Source organism: Triturus cristatus, chromosome 2_2 (assembly GCF_964204655.1).
Source record: "Triturus cristatus chromosome 2_2, aTriCri1.1, whole genome shotgun sequence".
In the NCBI taxonomy this organism is placed as follows: Eukaryota; Metazoa; Chordata; class Amphibia; order Caudata; family Salamandridae; genus Triturus; species Triturus cristatus.
In genome coordinates, this window is record NC_140582.1 from 969,188,214 (window position 1) to 969,207,405 (window position 19,192).

At 44.1% G+C, this 19,192-nt stretch overlaps 1 protein-coding gene across 1 annotated transcript in view; it reads right to left on the bottom strand.

The window, feature by feature from the left end:
* CC2D2A (coiled-coil and C2 domain containing 2A) overlaps positions 1 to 19,192 on the bottom strand; it is a 415,347-nt gene that overhangs the window by 340,352 nt on the left and 55,803 nt on the right. The window contains exon 4 of the mRNA XM_085642396.1: positions 1,571 to 1,665. Coding sequence (XP_085498522.1) covers positions 1,571 to 1,665 — 95 coding nt within the window. The remainder of the gene's footprint in view (positions 1 to 1,570; positions 1,666 to 19,192) is intronic.

Here is a 19,192-nt window from a genome sequence, read left to right on the forward strand (position 1 = left end):
CCTAGCGATAGGTGTGCAGAAGTACACGATGAGCTGCCGCCCATACTACTTAAGCTGGATCCAGCTACAGTAGACTGACTCTACAGCTCAAGTTAAAAACACCTGAAAGGTGGAGGGTCTGGCTGAGCTCTAGTCAGGGGTGCCCCTGTGCTTTGCACTTGCGGTAGAACCTCTGGCTATAAATCTTAGGGGGGTGCAGACGGACTGAGAAATAAAGATGGGAGACACTACCTACATTCTCTCTCTGTATTCTGCTGCAGCACTGATTTATTTGAGCCAGCCCAGACTCTCAGTTCCCTCGCTTCTAACCTAACCTGAATTCTTCTAGAGTGTTTGATGCCTACAAATTAATCAGAACAAGTCTAATCTATTCCGAACAGGCGCTCTGGCCATGGAGCCTCCCAGGAGCCTGCAGGAGCTGAGATGAAGCTGGGAGAAGGAGAAGTTCAGGAATAACAGTAACACATGCCTCATGAAACAATATACATACAACATGAGCAAATAGATTAATGCTCTAAAAGCAGCAATCTAGTTCTGGAACACCGTCTCACTCAGTGATTGAAAGAGTAACTATACCAAAAGTGGTCTTCCTCACTGGTTGCCTCTACCTAATAGAAACCTCTATGAGATCCATATCGAACTATGCATTCAAGTAGGCAGTTTGACATCAATTGTATGGGCAATAAAGACAAGCTGGGTAGCTTTCTGCACAATGAAATAAAACCTACAGGAAGGGGTATTGGATCTGCTACACTTGGAGTTGTATTAAAACAAAAATAAAAAACATTAGAAAAATTCAAAAAAATCATAAAAAGTAAACTATATTTAGAAAAAGAAACAAATATAATAAATATATAAAAAGAAAACATATTACAATATTAATTACATATAGCAAAAAACTACAAATAATATAGAAAATAAAATAATACATTTATAAAAAGTAAATATTTTAAACTAGAAAATATTTACAAACAAATACAGAAATGTAACGAGAGTATTAAGACACTACACTTATGACTCTCGTCTAATTGTTGTTGAGTTTGTTCATTTGTTTATTTATAGTGTGATTTTTTTATCTTGAACATAATATATATTATATGTATGATTAACTGTTTTTTAATTTGTTACAATTGTGTCATTTGCTTTTAATAAATTGATACATAACATTTCCAATATTTTTCTGGTGTACTGGCACACTGCGTTTTCAATTGGTACTGTATCCCCCATGATTGAATGTGTGTGTTTTAGGTGTGTGAATGATTAAGAGTTCTCTCAGTATTTGCCAACCAAAGGATATATTGTTATTTTTCTTGCTTTCTGTATGGCCAGAAGGACGCTGTTAATCGTCATATTGATAAGGTAGTGGAATTTGATGGTATCTTTTCACTGCTATACTATTGTTGTAAAGTACATGAAGGATATGATCACCAAGTGAATTTTTAGAATACCATTAAAATAATACTTTTATGCACTCCTAAAACCTAGAAAAGAAAATGAGTATGTAATGGGCATGCGGAAATCAAAACATTTTTGTACCATATTTAAATGTATTATATGATATACTTCTCACCCTTGCAGCTTTTAATTTCTCTCTCATCCGTTCCCGCATAGAGGATTCTGCAAAGTTTGTTGTTCTTGGAGTCGAAGCAGGAATTGGAGGCAGACCTAGGACATGGACCATGAAAGGAGAACAAATGTTTTCTTTTCTTAGAACATAACCCACTTTGAAATGCACGTGAACACTGTATAACACTAATCCAAGTACGTAAACATATATAAATTCAGACATTGAAAAAGAAATTAGAGACAAATGTATGACCGATTCCTTTTGCAACTCACAATTTACGAGTTGCAAAAGGAAATGTACTAATGTGTCTGAGACACATTTTGTGATTCCCAATGGGGTCACAAATGACCTGCCTCATGAATATTCATGACTCAGGTCGCAATTTTGCAACCCGTTGGGAATGAACAATAATACTGGGATGGTGCCCTGCTGGGGACAGCAGACCCCCCATGCTTGTGTTTACTTTTCTAATGAAGCTACTTTGTTTTTTAAATGCAGCCCGTTTTCCTCAAAGGAAAACGGGATGCGTTTCAAAAACAAAAATGAAACGTCTCTGTTTCAATTTTTAGGAGCAGGCAGTGGTCCATTAAAAAAACGATTTCACTGGCATTTACAAAGGGGAAGTTGTCTCCAGGGGACCCCTTTACCGTTTGTAAGTGGTGTACCACCTACTTGAAGTAGGCAGTAAACTGAGATTGTTTTGCGACCGCAATCCGGTCTCAAAAGAATCGTACATGCCCTTGTGACTCGCTATTAGGAAGGGACCCCCTTTGAAACACTTCTTCCCAATAGCGACTTGCAAACCCTATTTTGGGAGTAGGTAACAGGTTACCAACTAGCAAAATAGGGTTAATACCTGCTACAATCCTTTTTAGTGGTCACAAATGGCCCAAATCTCCGTGGGCAACTGCTAAAAACAGTCGTACATGTGGCCTCAAATCCTTGCATCCAGAAGTCTGTACCTTAACCCCAAGTGGTAATCAGGCCCTTTGGCCTTCCAAACAAAGTTGTTTTTATTAAACCTTCTCATGATCTATTCACTTAAGCTGTCGGTGGCACCTGTGAAAATTCTTTGGCACTAAGGGGCATGTGTGTTGCTTGTGGGCATATGTGTGTCCTCCAGATGTGAATGAGTGCTTTTTCTGTGCAAAGTGGATTGCGTTGCCAGTGTGAGATGTGAGGAGTGTGTATTGCTTGTGGGTGTATGTGTGTGCTCGGGATGTGAATGAGCACTGCTTCTGTGGAATGTGGGTTGTGTTGACAGTGTGGGATGTGATAACTGTGTTTAGCGGTTTGGTTGTGCCTTATGTGTGGGGTGTGTGCATTGCAAGAGGTTCTTGCTGTATTTGTGTGTCTGTCGAGGGTGATAGCGAGGAAGAGCTCCAAGGAAATCCGATGTCACAAGCTGTAAGCACACAAGGAGGTCTTGTGCCCAAGGATGATAATAATGTGTCTGATCTAGAACTGTGTGACTTGCAGCATCGGATTTAAAACTTCCCCTTTACAAAGTTTCTTGGATGATGAGGTCAAGGTTTGTCTGTGCGTTTTTTAGATGAGAGGTGAAGAGAAAAACGTGATGTGTCAGTGTGTGAAAACTTTACATGAAAAGTACGCTGTTCCCCAGGGTGGACAATGTATTAAAGAGGTTGGGAGAGCACGCCGAGCCGCAAAAGCTGGATTTTGTGGCTCGGCGCGCGGGAGGTTTACCGGCGCACGTCCAATGTGGACAGGACACCACGAGTCTGGTGTCTGGAGCCCAAAATACCGAATGGAGTGAGTTTTACCCTTCAGTTAGGTTACCACAAGGATTGGCGGGACTTCGCGCTCGCATCCATGAAGTGTGGTAGGTAGGAGTCTCCTTTCCCACCACCACGTGTAGATAGTATAAACACTAAGTCCTGATGAAATGCAATGGATCAGTATTGACCACAATGCATGAAACATGTCGACCACACTATAAGAGATGAGGTAAGCTCCACTGGACCATAGAGCCAGAGAGCGGCCACTCTGTCTGCTTTTAAGAAGGTGGGTAACCACCCTAATAAAAAGTTTATCTGGATTATCCAACCTTTTTAAATGTCACTCACCCACACCACATCTACACTGTTTTTTAGGGCCCTCACACCCACGCATCATATGTCAGGAACAAAAGATCTCCGCTAAAGAGCCCCTTTATGGGTGCCCGTCGGGTATTGCAGCACCGACCCAACGAGGAGCAAGTCCATATGATAAAGTATGACACCTAGCTTGCTGAGAGTGTGAAGACTTAAGATCCGACAAGGAGGATTTCCCTCTCCGAACCTCCTTAATACGTTGTCCGCCCTGGGGAACAGTGTACTTTTCATATAAAGTATTGACTGGGCACGTATGCTGGACCCCGTTAACAAGCCCGCTAGTCCCCCTTCTTTGCTAGAGAGTCAGTGTGTGAAAAGACATATTTTACAGTCTTTCTAGTTGAAATCAGTCTGCAAGAAGTTGTATTGAGTGGCCTTTCTGGTGGGTTCACCAAAGTCATTTCACACCACATTGATGGGTGTCCCTGTTGTTCAGACATTTGCTTAAAGATCTTAAAAACACTGTTCGAAATGTCTTAGTATGGTTATCTACAGGGCTCGGGTTTGGGGCTTTAACAAAGTATCTGGGTTACACATAGGTGAAAATAGGCTTGCCTGCCGCTTGCTTTCCCTTTCCCAGACCACTGCCACTCTTATTTGTCTTAGTAAGTTGGGGTTAATCCCCTTGGAGTACAAAATATGGTCCTGCGCTCATATGTTGTGTCGGTGAGTTTGGACCAATGAGGCTTTGGCATTAAACAGAGCAATCATTGAGAATCGTCTGCTCCTTGACTGGGGGCTTGACATTCCTTGGCTGAGGGAGAGCAAGGGCTCAACTCTTGTGTTGACTAGATCAGAGTTGTTCGAAAATCCCTTATCTCTCTCCTCCCTCATCAAAATGTCATTGAAAGAACTTATATTATGCTAGGTACAGGGCAGCAAGTTGGGACAAAGTTAGAAATATGTGTAGGAAGCTAGCTCTCTGTATACTATATCAAAAAGAGATATAGTGTGCGCAGAGCCCAGTAAGTCCCCAAAGGCATAGCAAAGGATTACTCTCAATTTAGTGGTAGCTGGGCTTATCAGCTTAGCTTATCAGAGGGTAGTGTGAATGCATTTTGTGTACATACATATCCAAGGCAGGAACACACACTCAATGTCTGACTATATATTTTTTACAAACATTGGCCCGGAGTCACTTTTATTTCTAGGAACCAAGTTGAACTCAGTTACAGGTAAATAGACTTTTATGCAATACTTTCAAATTTCTGGCAAAAGGTTTGTATAGCATCAAACAACACTTTACATATGCATGGAATGCTTTTCAATACAGACAAAAATACTTTGTATTCAGAATCACACTTAGTACAATACAGTGAGAAACCAATGCAACTCCTATGAGAGGAAAGACAGGTGAGTAACTTGCAGGTAAGTAAACGATTTTGAGATTCAGATTCCGGGGGTTTTGGTCAACACTGGGCAAGGGTCAGACCAAGGTAGGTACTGCACCTCCAGAGGCACTACAGTGGCCGGGTGCAGCGGTCACTGGGCCCTATGTTATTCTATGGAGGCTGGGGGCACCTTGAAGAGGCACCGGTTACAGGTAAGTACCTGCCAGGACACCGTCGGTTGGACACTCCTGGGGGCTGGGGCCTGCGGGTGCAAGGGTTTCTCTCACCAGATTCGGTCGGGGGGACCCTTCAGGTTGAGGCTGCAGGCACTGTGAGGAAGGTCAAGAGAGGTCATCCAACGCTAGATCTCAGGTCAGGATCGCCAGGGAGACTTGAGGGGGTTGGTGGCCGCCTGAACCAAGTGTTGTGGATCTGCCTGGATCCGGTGTCCTTGGGTTTGTTTTTTGCTGGACAAATCTGGTGTCGATGGGAGACAAAAGTCTTTGTTGAAGGCTGCACACGTCCCCCGGGATCTCAGAGGTTGCTGGCTGTGGTGGGCCACGGTGGTTTCTTGGAGCAGGGTCGCTGGAGGAGGAGAAAGGCCAATAGAGCTGTGGCCAAGTAAGTCCTCATCGCCTTCTTCTCCACTGCTGCACGGCTCTTCGGTCCTTCTTCTTCGTAAGTCATCGAATCCGAGGAACAAGGTTCAGGGGTGCCCTTAAATAATAAATTTAAGGGCGTTACTGAGGTCGGGGGCAATAGCCAATGTGCCTTAAATGTAACTACTCCCTTTGGGGGCTTTGAGGAGAGGGGCACATCCCTTTTCCTATTGGGCCTAATTCTCCAATTCAAAATTGAGAATTCGTAAGAGAGGGGGTTCACCTCAGCTCCTGACGACCTTAGGGGTGTGCCAGGCTAAGGTGGACACGCTTACTAATTTTCCCGCCTGTCCTGCTGCCAAAAGTTGTGCTTTGATGGAGTGGGGGGGGGGGGGTACTGGTACTGGTTGGAACTACCCTAATCAGTACTTCACAAGGTGAGCGCCTTTGTGGCTCACAGCCAAGTGTTGCTGTTCCTGCCATGGGAAGGTGCGAAGCTCCTCTACTCACAGAAGGCTTTATTTCTGGCCTCCGAGAGCACAAAGGCTCTCACCCAATGAGGTCAGAAAACTGTCTGGTGGTGGCTGGCTCGCAGGGACCAGCCAGCAAATACACTAGAGGTTGGTGGTTTTTCAGGGGGCATGTCTAAGATGCCCTCTGAGCGCATTTTATAATACATACACCACTGGCATCAGTGTTGATTTATTATGCTGAGAAGTTTGGTACCAAACATCCCACCTTTCAGTAAAGCCATCAAGGAACTGGGGAGTTCGTAATGACAAACTTCCAGGCCATGTACTCAATATGGCTTCACTGCACTTACGGTGTCTGTGAATGGCACAGCCAATGTAGGGGCATATTGTTTCTGCAGCTATGCCCTCACCTTTGGGATGGTGCCCCCTGCCGTAGGGGTGAGAGGCCTGCTAGAGGAGTGACTTACCCATGCCATAGGCAGTGTTAGTGGGCATGGCACACAGAGATGTGTGCAATGTCGGCTTGTCAGTTTGGTCTGCACCAAAACATGCAGCCTGCAATGGCAGTGTGTGGGTGTTAAGGTGAGGGGTCGCTGAGGGCATCATACAACATCCTGCAGCCCTCAGAGCCCTTTCTGCTCACAAAGCCCTTGATACCAGGGGTACTGAAGTAAGTACAAACTTCGTCTTTATGTTTAGTCATATTTATTCAAGTCGAGAAGTAAATGCATCCTCAGCTTACTGGCATGAACATCAAGTGAAGGCAACCTCGTCAACATTCTAAGGCTGCCTTCATGACAACATTCTGAATGTTACATTACAACTGTAGGGGATGGGGGTGGCCGGAATGTACCATGTGGTAGATTACAACACATCTCCCTTTTTTATGGAAGACCTGAGCTCCCCCTAAACGTCCCCGACGAACACAAACCCCAATAGCAAGGCAAAGTAAAGTTTTTTTAACTCATATGAAATTCCTTGTGCCAACTTGGGGGTTTTCGATCCCTAAGTTCCCTGCCTCCTTGCTCCCTTTCTGCTGGGGAACTCTGGGCCAGAGACCTACCCTCTCCTGCTTGGTCTCTTTCCCTGGGACCCTTGGCCACCCTGTCCATGCTCCATTTTTTCCCCTCCTCCATGATGACCACATTTCTTTTGACCTCTCTTATTTTCCCAGGTTCATAGTACTTCTCCTCCTTGCCCCCAAGGTTCGTTGGTCTCCTTATCACCACCCTTTGTCCTTCTCTGAAAGATCTTTCCTGCACCCCCCACTTTCTGTCGTACCACCCTTTATACTTCTCTTGTCTGGCATCAATTCTCCTGCTTATTTCCTCTCGATCCACCACCACCGGATTCTTGGGGATCATCCAGTTGGGGGATAGTTTGGAACCCGCCCTTCTCCCCCTCAATAGTTCAAAAGGCGTGTGACCTGTGGAGAGGCTAGGCGTGGTGTGGTAGGCCCAAAGCATGTCTCTCAAAGCCCCCTCTACAGGATTCCCCACTTTCACAGCTAGTTGTATACACTCTTTCAACATCCTGTTAGCCCTCTCCACTTTTCCGTTTGCTTTTGGGCAGTACAAAGGGGTGCGTATGTGTGTTATAGACATGTCTTTCAGGTATTCCTTCATCTCTTCCGATACCAATTGGACCCCATTGTCCGTGACTAAGGTGGAGGGGATGCCCTCCTTTGAAAACACATCGTTCAAGAATTCAATCAATGATCTTGTGTTGATGTTGGTCACGAACTTGTGTGTGACCCAGTTCGAGTAGTAGTCTATAAGTACTAAGATGTACCATTGCTGTGGTCCCTTAGCCCTTATGGGGCCTGTGATGTCAAATCCCAACTTGTCCCATGGAGCGCATGGTACTTCCACGGGACTAAGCGGAGATTTCCGGATACATCTTGTTTTATCACTTATGCCACATGCATGGCACTCCTTCACCTTGTCTTCCATTTGTGTATCCATTCCAGGGAACCAATATTCCGCTCTCAGTCTTGCCTTGCATAGGCTTCTTCCCAGGTGCCCCTCATGTGCAAGGTCCATGATCTGTCCTCTTAATCCAGTTGGTGGTATAATCCTACCTGACTTGAGGAGGTATCCATCTACAATGGACAGATCATTTCTTACGTTCCAGTATGGCTGTATGTCCTCTGGTAGAGTCTTGCATTTCATGGGCCATCCTTTGATTGTCCAGGCTTTCACCCTATTGATAATGCTATCCTGTTCCAGGTGATAGTCCCACTGACTCCTTGTCATAGCTGGGAGTTTGACCTCTAACACTCCCTCATTGCTCTTGACCTCCTCCTCATGGCTTCCTACTGGTGCTCTAGATAGAAAATCCGCCACCTTGTTCTGTTGGCCCGGGACATACATTGTCTTGAAGTTGTAGCCCTGTAAGCCTAGCACCCATTTCGCAATCCGCGGAGTCATGTTTTCCAAGACTTTGTTGCCGAACAAGAATATTAAAGGCTTATGGTCAGTGCATACTTCAAAGGGCAATCCCCACACATAGAAGCTGAAATGTTTTATTGCCCAATATACCGCCAATGCCTCCTTCTCTATTGTAGAGTAGTTAGCCTCCGCCGCTGACAGTACTCTTGAAGCAAATGCTACCACTTTGACTTCACCATCTCCTCTTTGTGTAAGCATAGCACCTATGCCTTTGCCACTAGCATCCGTGGTTATTATGGTGTCTTTTGTAACATCAAAGTTGCCAATATATGGTGCCGCCACTATTGCTTCCTTTATGTCCTCAAAAGCCTGTTCTTGTGTCTTCTCCCACACGAACGGTATGTCCTTCTTTAAGATCTCTCTAAGAGGATTGGCTAGCATTGCAAAGTTCTTAATGAATTTGGCCATGTATTCCGCTAGGCCTAAGAACGATAGTACCTCTTCTTTACTTGATGGTGTAGGTGCTTTACGAACTGCTTCAACGAGATCTATCTTTGGTTTTATCCCTTCTTCTGAGATGGTATGCCCCAGATAGTCTACAGCCGTTACGCCTACTTTGCATTTGCTCTCCTTTGTGGTAAACCCTACCTCTTTTAATTTGTTTAGAACTCTTTCTGCATTCATATTGTGTTTCTTCTCATTAGCTCCATAGATTAGAATGTCGTCCTGGAAGCACAATGATTTGGGACAATCCTTCAACACGTGTTGCATCACCCTTTGGAATGCCGATGCTGCAGATGCCAGCCCAAAGGGCATTCTTAAGAATTTGTAGTTGCCAAATGGGGTGGTGAAGGCCGTTAACGGTTGTGATTCCGGATGGAGTTTGATTTGGTGGTAGGCCGATGAGAGGTCAAGAACACTGAAAAACTTAGCCCCTTGCAGTGTGCTCAACATCTCGTGTATCCTTGGTAAGGGGTGTCTGTCCACCACGATGTTGGCATTCAGTGTCCTGAGATCCACACATAGACGGATGCTCTTTCCACCCTCCTTACTTGTAATGACAATGGGCGCCAACCATGCCGCACATTCTACTTCCTGTATGACCCCTTGCTCCACCAATTTTTCCAATTCCTGTCTCAGGGGTTCCCTCATAAGTAAAGGGATCGACCTAGTCTTATGCACCACAGGAATAGATCCTTCCTTCAACTCAATTTTATGCATGTAATTTTTCAGTACCCCTAGCTTGTCACTGAATACTTCAGGGAATTCTTTTACTAAATTTGACCCCACCACTGGAGGGTCTATCAACAACACCTGCTCATGGTTGTTCGGGTCAAGCTTTATTCCCAATTCCTTCTGGTGTTTCCACCCCAATAGACTGGACCCTTCCTTGGTAACATACACTTTACCTACTGTGTGTCTGTCCTTAAACGAGATCCTCATTCTTATCATCCCCTCCAATGGTATAGGTACCCTATTGTAACCCATGGGGGCAATGTCCGCTGTTTCCAGTAGGAGCTTGTGTTTTGCAAATTTCTCCTCAAACCTGTTTTTGTCCACCAGGGTGAATGGGGAGCATGAGTCAGCATACACTCTAAACTTTTCCCCATTTAGTTCTATCTCGCATGTGGGATACTGTGTCTGCTCTCCCTTATTTTCATCTTCCAGCTGAAAAATGTAACTTTTTTCTTCAACCTCCCCTCTCTCACTGTTTTCCACTACATGGACTTTATTTGTTCCTACGTAAACATACTTTTGAAAAGTGTCCTTTCCTATTACACTTCCTGCAAACTACATTACGGGCAGGGCAGCGCCAATTGTTAGCCAGGTGATTGGGGTTACCACATCTAAAACACTTCAGGACTTCCCCTTTATTTCCTGTGTAATCCCTGTTCTTGTTCTCTACTTTACAAACAGCCTCCTCGTTGACATTCTCCTTCCCTATACTTTTCTCTTTTGCTCCTTCTGAAACTTTCATTTCTCTCATACACAGTGCTGTATGCTCCAACCCCTTAGCAATACTAATGGCTTCCTCCAAGTCTGGGTTTCTAGTCAGTAGTTCTTCTTGAACCTTCTCCTCATTGGTGCATCTTACCAATTGGTCCCTAATAAGAGAGTCCGTAAGTTGCCCAAACTCACACGTGGCTGCCATGCCTCTCAATACTGCTATATATGACGACACCTTCTCTTCCTTCCTTTGAGCCCTCTTAAAGAATTTGTGTCTTTCCAACACCACATTTATCTTAACTTTAAAGTGAGCTTCTAGTTTCCTTAATGTGTATTCATACACATCCACCCCTTCATCTTCTCCACTACCTTCATCCTCCACCTGTCTGCCTGTAATGTCCTCAAAAACCTTCCTTCCATGTACTCCCAGATTGTGCAGAAGGATGTGTTGCTTTCTTAGATTAGAAAAATTCCCGCCTCCTATTGCTATTAAATACGACTTAAAAATTCCTTCCCATCTTTTCCAAGGTATTTCAGGCTCTCCCAGCTCATTAAGGAATGGAGGCGGCTGACTCATCCCTGCCCCTGCCATTTGTAGGAATGGGTTGGCTAGAAAGTTGAAAAGCAAAGGCAGGCAAAGTGCTGAGCTTCTGGGTAGCAGGAATATACCCTATTTATTTAAAATAATATCCACTTCTGATGTCTTTATGCTGTCAGTAAATTCCAAAACTACTCTTCTATATTCAGCACATAGACCTTGAGTCTACCAGAAAAAAGAACCCCTGTCAATTTCACTCACTTTCTTCTCTAAAACCCAGTCCTCTTTCTTTGTCTGCTGAATTTCCCAGCATGCCGCTGTGGCGCATTGACGAAACCCTACTTCGCCAGCCTGACGATGTCGAACTTGTGAGGAGAAGTCTGCTGCTGAGGTGAATATGCACTCCTTACTTTAAGTTACTTGGTAATTCCCTTACACCTCTGTTCCCTCATTCTTCACTCCGCGCTCTAAATACGGGGAAAGTACAGCTTGCTCGCATACGCCCATTTATGCATCCGGCAATATAGAGTCCTGCGGGAGTCCGCTACAGTCGGCTGCTTACGAGTGTCGAAGCTGCTTCGGTGCTCGAAATGGAATGAGGAGGGATGATGATGAGGAGAGAGAGAACCGGGGGTATGTTTTCCTCTGAGCCCCTGATGCCACCCGGATAACGGTACACTTGGTGCGGCATACGCTCAGAATTCAGCAAAGTCCGTGAACTTCCTCAGCCACTCCTGACTTTAACACCACCTCCGGACACACGACACCAGCGTTCTCGATGCTCCTCTTAGTACAACACCCCTCGTTTCATCACTGTCATCCTTTTCTCTTATTGTTCTCTCACACTGATCCCATGAAGAGTGTGTTCGTTAATCACGCAGCATTCCTCAATAATTTTCCACTGTACCTTTAAGCGCTGTCAGTCGCGGTCACGCCAATATATATTGCTCCGCTCCCCGTGACAGGGGTAAGATGATGGAGGGTAAATCGACCAGTCTCTCCCCCCTCGCTTATCTCCTCACCGCTGAAGCAATTCGTTGTACGTGCGCTGTCAGATCGTCTTCTCACGTCTGTGACAATCCGGTGTACTAGCGCTGTCAAATCGCCTCCTCAATGCGATGACTAAAGTACTTTCCTTAAGACCAGTAAGTCGAAGTTATTACAGGGGAAGATGCAACGCTGTCCCTGTCACAGCTCCCGTCATCCTCGTCGCCATCTGAAGTAAGTACAAACTTCGTCTTTATGTTTAGTCATATTTATTCAAGTCGAGAAGTAAATGCATCCTCAGCTTACTGGCATGAACATCAAGTGAAGGCAACCTCGTCAACATTCTAAGGCTGCCTTCATGACAACATTCTGAATGTTACATTACAACTGTAGGGGATGGGGGTGGCCGGAATGTACCATGTGGTAGATTACAACAGGTACCTTTTACAAGGGACTTACAGGTGACCCAGAGGTGTGGCAATTGTGGAAACAAGTGTGCAGTTTTGGGAAGGAACACAGGTGCTGGGGCCTGTTTAGCAGTGTCTCAGCACACACTCAGTCAAGTTAGCATCAGGTATCTGGCAAAATGTTAGGGGGTAACCATGCAAAAAGGGGCACTCTCCTACAACATGCCCTCTGTTATTTCTTAGATTTCGCTGACCCTCTCTGAAGGGTTGCTGCCATACTTGCTACTTCATGCCGAGCAACATCAAAAAGTATTTTTATCAAGGTTCAGAGTAAACTTTTTCCATCTGCTTGTGGCATTCCCTCACTGGAATAATTGGGAGCATCACCTTGACCCTTGTCCCTGTGATTCGATCTCACCACAAAGTAATTTACACTTTATGTTTTTCTGTAGATTTTATTCCAAAAGCAGATCATGTACCATCAAAGCCCTCTGGAACAAACTCTCTTAAAGACACTGCACGCTGGCACTTTACTTCCTTCAACGCTTAGTTTCCGATTGAATCATAATGACTGTTTCTACCTATCCAAGTTTGGTAACAAAGATCAGGAGGTCCCAGGGGAGAAGTGGAGACACTACTCCCAGGCCCTGCATTGACCAACATCCTACAACATTATGATATTGTAGCTCTGTGTTTGACCCCTTCCTGGATCCTCCCCGCATTCTCTCTTGCTGATGTTACAATGCCTACAGGAAGAGTTGCTGCATTGGAGGTGGGCAGGGGGGGGGGGAGGGGACAGGCAGGCATCTACCTCGATTGTGCACATTATATTATTATTAATTTTCTACAGACTTAAGCTCGAGGTGAGTGGCCTGTTTTTATTGACTTATTTATGGTATTGCACCACCAGCACTAGTTAGCGTCCCCTCGTTGCCCTTTCTGCCCCTCAAAACCTCACATGGCTGAGGTCCTCTCTATCTCTTCCTTGTTTGAGGTGCGAGAACAAGGATCTGGAATTCGGGGATGTGGTCCCGAAATGATGCCCGCTGCCACGGATTGTAACTTTGATCAAGCCCGGTTCTGGGTGTGGAGTTAACATCTGGGATGCGTCGGTCATCAAGTCTTCCTTAGATCTCTGGGAGATAATAATTCCGTAGGTATGAGCGCTGAGCGGACCCTTAATTGAGGTTTTTGCTCTCCTTCCTTCCTTTCAAATCTAAGTCAATCATGCAATGTTGTTCCCGGGACACTAGGTATTTGGGAATGTCATGGCCAGATAGAGCTTTTTAAGAATTGCTTTTATTATGTATTCTCAAAGACACTTTTGTATATTATTTGCATTTTTTTCCCTCACTGTACTTTTATGGTCTATTTATTTAGGTCGAATAAAGTTTATTCTGAGTTCTAAACTACAGTATTCAAATAATCCTGCGCCTTAATCTTCGAGCTAAACGCTGCAGAACCCGATGAATCTGCAAGAGAACCAACACTACAGCACCATTATCAAGTGCCGGAGCACATTCAATAGAATTATTCTCTATTAAAAACACACATATATATATATACACACACACAAAGTTAGGGGGCAATCGAGGTCACAACGTAATACTTCGGACAGCGCGTATTCCAGGCATCAGGCCGGAACCCAGCCTTTCTTATCTCAGCTCGGTAAGTTTTTGCAGCTGCAGTTAAGGGAGTTCGGACATTTTTGTCATAGTTCTCAAGAATAAATGAATAGAGAACACACGCCCAAGGACATCCAAATCCTCATCTTCCCGCTCGAGTGGCATTTCCTCCGCCTCTTCCCTCCAATGTGCTGAGGGTCACAAAAGGTTACAATACAAGGCAAAGGAAAGTGAATTGAAGATCCCTTTCAACATTCGAAAGAATTTGGTTAAGATGTTATTCCTTAAGCACTGATTATTTTTTCCATTGCTCTTACTGTAAACAAAGGAAACAACCCGTTCTCCCAGGTTAGAATAAAATGATTTAACAGATACGTCCACCAATATGTAGGTAGCCTCCTTCCTAGTCAAATGCAAAATGCCAGATCAGATTTAGCTAGTGTTGCACTTGGCGCTTGCGAGGGAAATGGCTAAGAGTGGCGCAAAGCACAAACTCTTCTTAATATCTGCCAGTCATACGTCATTTCTCACTAGCCGGTGAACCGAGAATGCTACGCGCCCTTAGTGCAGAATGAATAACAGGCCAGTCTCAGGGGTAACACGGCCGCTGCTGACAGGAAAGCAGAGAAACCTTTCAGGGGCCCCAAATCAGCACAATGCCATGGAAACACTGTAAGATATGGGAGACTCAGGGGCCCCTCTCCACATTCTGCGGGTCCCTAGCATAACGCCACTGGACAGTCTATTATGCACACAACTTGACTAATTAGCACCAACAAAAATCCATTTTTCTTTCCCAAATTAGAAACGAAAATTTCCTGAACAGAGAATCATTTTTTTGCACAGAATGGTTCTCCAAGACCCATAATTTTAGCCGAGTTGTTTATTTTAATAAGCCTACGTCGTACTTCAATATCTGATCCGATGCATCAGCTTTCATAACGTTTTTCTTTTTAGCTCTTTAAAATGTTTGCCATCAATTCACCTGTTTCACGTCTGTGATACTTTGCTCTATACATCCTCCTAATGCTTTTAATTTGTGCTCCTGAAAGGCCAGAGACCTCGAGTGATGAGAAACGTAATACACAGTGTGCTAAGCATCACAGCCAAAAATTTGACATTAAGTAACCTTTTGCTAGCCACAAGCCAATAATGGCCAGATTGGCCAACGCCCACTATTCCGACACTGCCAATGTCATTACCTCACAGAAACTGGACATACCAGGCTTAGCAACATCTTGGCTCAATTCATATCTGCAGTCAATCCTAGAGTCACTACTTCCCAGGGATTAACCATCATAAGCAAAGACAGGCAACAAACCATCTCAGTTCCAAATAAATGATCAGATCTACGGGTATTCAGAAATATCACAAAGCCATGACAACCCTTCGGGCTTCCTTGAGTGACAACAACATTGAATCGGCATCCAATGCAGCCAAAGAGATTACTGCTATCGTGAGATCCTTTCCAGACCCTCGTTTCACAACTCCCCCGTCAGCTCATACCCCCACTAGATATATGGAACTAGGTCCTTTTTCTCCCACACGGTCTGAGACGTTTATGCAACTGTATTACAAAGAGAGCTTCCTATGGGCTGCACTTAAAGACTCATTAAAGATTATGATCTCTGTACCCGAATGCTTACCTCACTCATAACAATTCAAGCTCATGCCAATCGTAGGAGGGAAATATAACCATATACCCAAGGTCAACAGTCTGAAAAAGGGTTTTGTTGAAAAATATGTAATTCTATTTATTCGTAGTAGTACCATAAAATAAATAAATCATTTGATGCATAAACGTTCATTTGTAACATCCCTGACACAAAATCTAAAATTAATTCACCACGTTACACACATTATAAAAACGTCAAAATTAAAAAAAGAGTACATACAAAAGACAATACAATATGTCATTGAAGGACACACATCCGTGATCTCACAATAGTTAGGACTAGAATCCAACACTGCAGTACTGATAAGTAGTCTGTAATTCCAGCCTTTTCACGGATTATGTTTCTGAAAAGGGCGTCAACGCGTTTCGATGGTAAACCTATATATCAAGACTGTATTTATGACTCTCAAACAAATTGGTTTTGACCGGATCCTTTAAAAACACCTCTTAATGATAGGAGGAGGCTACAAGGGCATTTTGTAATGAAGCGTAGGAGTGCAAGTCCGGGTCTAAAACCTCAGTCCTCCTCAATTATATCCTAGCTCGAGTAGCAGGGCGTATCTTTTTATTGCCGGTTTCAAACACCCACTTAGGTTTATTGCATTGGGGCTTCTGTGCTCCAGTAGTGGACTGGTCCCCTGTGCTGAGTATACAGCGATTCTTCAAGGTGGGACCTATTTGGTTCGCTGTGAGCTTGTCTCTTCCCTGCTTCAATCTCGGTGTTGCCCTTTTTCAATTAGTGTTAGTCTGCGTGCGAGCGCGTCACGTAACGCGTCCGGTTCCGTTCATGTGCCGTTTATGCAACATTCTCTGATGCAGCCATTAATTTTACAGCTTCTGTGACTTCTCCTTCATGGCCCAGTCCCAGTCTTTCTTCATTTCAACCTCTCTCGATCACAGAGTTGTCTACTTTGGCTGCAATTATTAAATCAGGATCTCCTCTGGATCCAGCCCAGCCAATTATCTATCAGGCTGCCTCAACAATTATTTACCCCATCTTGGTGGAACTCTTGAATCTTCCCATCTACAGTGCCTCCATCATGGAAACATGCAGCCATAGTACCCTTGCTCAAAAAGCCAGCATTCGATGCAGATATACCAGAACACTATCAACCTATTTCCTTGCTGCCTTTTCTCTCTAAACTGCTTGAAAAGCACATTCATTCTCGTCACTCTTCTTATATTGAGGCTCATTAACTTCGTCATGGCTTCCAGTGCGGTTTCACTCGCAGCATAGCAGGGAATCTGCTTTGGTGTCGGTGACGAAAAAATTGAAATGGACACTGGACAGGAGAGGAACCGCAGCAGTGATTCTGCTAGGCCTCAGTTCGGCTTTTGATACTGTCTCACACAATATTTTGCTGACGAATAAGGGACAAGGCCCTTACCTGGTTCTTCTCCTTCCCTAAAGGCCGGTGTTTACAGGTCTAGGATAAACCCTACTTTGTAAGACATTCACAATTGAGTTTGGAGCTCCTCAGGGCTCTTTCTTGAGTCCGACTCTTTTTAATATTTACGTCTGACCTTTGGTGGATATTGTACAATTCTCTGGCCTGACTTTATTTTCATACATCGATGACACTCAATTAGGCTTCTCTTTTTCCCCGGACAGCAGCGGGGCATTCCCTGATGGCAAATACTTCATACTCTAGATGGTGGATAGAAGAGAATGGCGGGGCACGGGAGAGAGGGACAGTTGAAGCCAGCAGGCAGATAAACTTCAGTGGATTTATGTAACTGTTCTCTTTTTTTACCTGCCCTTTGCCCAGTGATAGAAGCAAGGCTTTCTTAGTAATATGTGTGATACATGCTCCATAGTGATACATTCAAGCAGCGTGAGATGTATTAATACTCTGCACTTTACATCCTCTGTATTGCCAGTAAATATAGTAATTTACATAGTAGGTGTCTTAGGCGCTCAACAGGAAGCTTTATTTGAATACTGGTGGAAAATGCAAAATACTGCTTGTTTTAAAATACCACCCATCTCATACGTGAACTTCCCTTGCTGCCAAACCCCCCCACCCCACTCTGCTGGATTAAAACCAGCAGTAAATGCATTACTGACAGTCTGACCACAGCATTAAAATAAGACGGTCTAAAACGACAGTATGAAGAATCGAAAATAAGTTGATCTCTGAGCAAATCTTAAACTGGGTAAAACCATAAAGCGACACGTATACCTGAAGAGTGGTCTAGGTATGGTAACAATACACTCTAGTGATCACAAATTTTGCCACAACTCCTGTCACTACCCTTTTAATTGCTACTATTTAATGTTAGCCTGTGGCAATTTCTGCTGCAATAAAAAGTTACGACAAAGGTAAAAAAAGAAAGATATATATATATATATATAATCTACTGGCGGTCGCCAGTAGATAGTTATAGTTAGGACCGTGTTTCCATAGGAAATCCGCAACATTCTATTTGGAATAACTTTGGCGCCGGTTGACGAATCCTCGCAAAACTTTCAAAATAGGTGGGGCGCTCCGCTCTGCTCCTACCCTGAAAGTCTCGGGGCGATTAGTCAAGCGGGGGCTGAGAAAAAAGGAGGGTCCCAAAACACGTTTTCCCCATGCAATTTTTCATAGGGACCTTTAGTCCAAGGTACAGCCCGAACGGCTGAACAGAATTACTTGAAATTTGGCAGAGAGGTAGTCCTCAGCTCAGGGATGTGCCTTTTGCATATATGGAGTCAATCTGTTCAGTAGTTCCTGACAAAATTGCAGCTAAAAGCACATACATATCTATAGCCGCGCACGGTGCTCGCACGGTGCGCGGCTATAGATATGTATGTGCTTTTAGCATAATTCTGATTAGTGGTTACATGTTAGTCAACGTTCGAATCGGTCGAAATCAGGAAGTGTCGGCCGCCATTTTGTTTGTTTTCAGTGCGAGAGTGAAAAAGGAAGGTGGCGAACGTGAAAAGGGGGCAGGGTAGAGAGTTCCTGACCCCCTAGCCTTTGTCAGGGGGTCCCTGAAGGACCCCGAAGGCCGAAAAAAACGTTTTAATTTTCTTTAAAAAAATTGCGGGGGTGCGTACACCGTGCGTGTACGGTGAAAACCCCCCCCCAAAAAATAATTAATACGTAGTTTATTGTAAAATAAATATATTAAAAAAATAATAATACATACATAACTTAGCATTTAAAAAACCGTACAAATTCACTGAAAAAACCATAGGTTTCACACATGTTCTAGTTAGGAATTAGCATTTAAAAAACCTTGCAAATTCACTTAAAAAAACCATAGGTTTCACACATGTTCTAGTAGGTGGATATTTCACTCGTAAAAAACCAATGAAATTCCCCCGTTATAGTTAGTTCAGATAACTATAACTCGCGCGGCCGCCACTCTATCACAAGGATGATGTTATCAGTGATGTCATGAGTGATGCCACTGACCATGTCATGAGTGATGTAATATGTGACGTCATCAGCAGTGGATTGCGGGCGCGTGAGTTATAGTTATCTGAACTAACTATAACGGGGGAATTTAATTGTTTTTTTTACGAGTGAAATATCCACCTAACTATAACA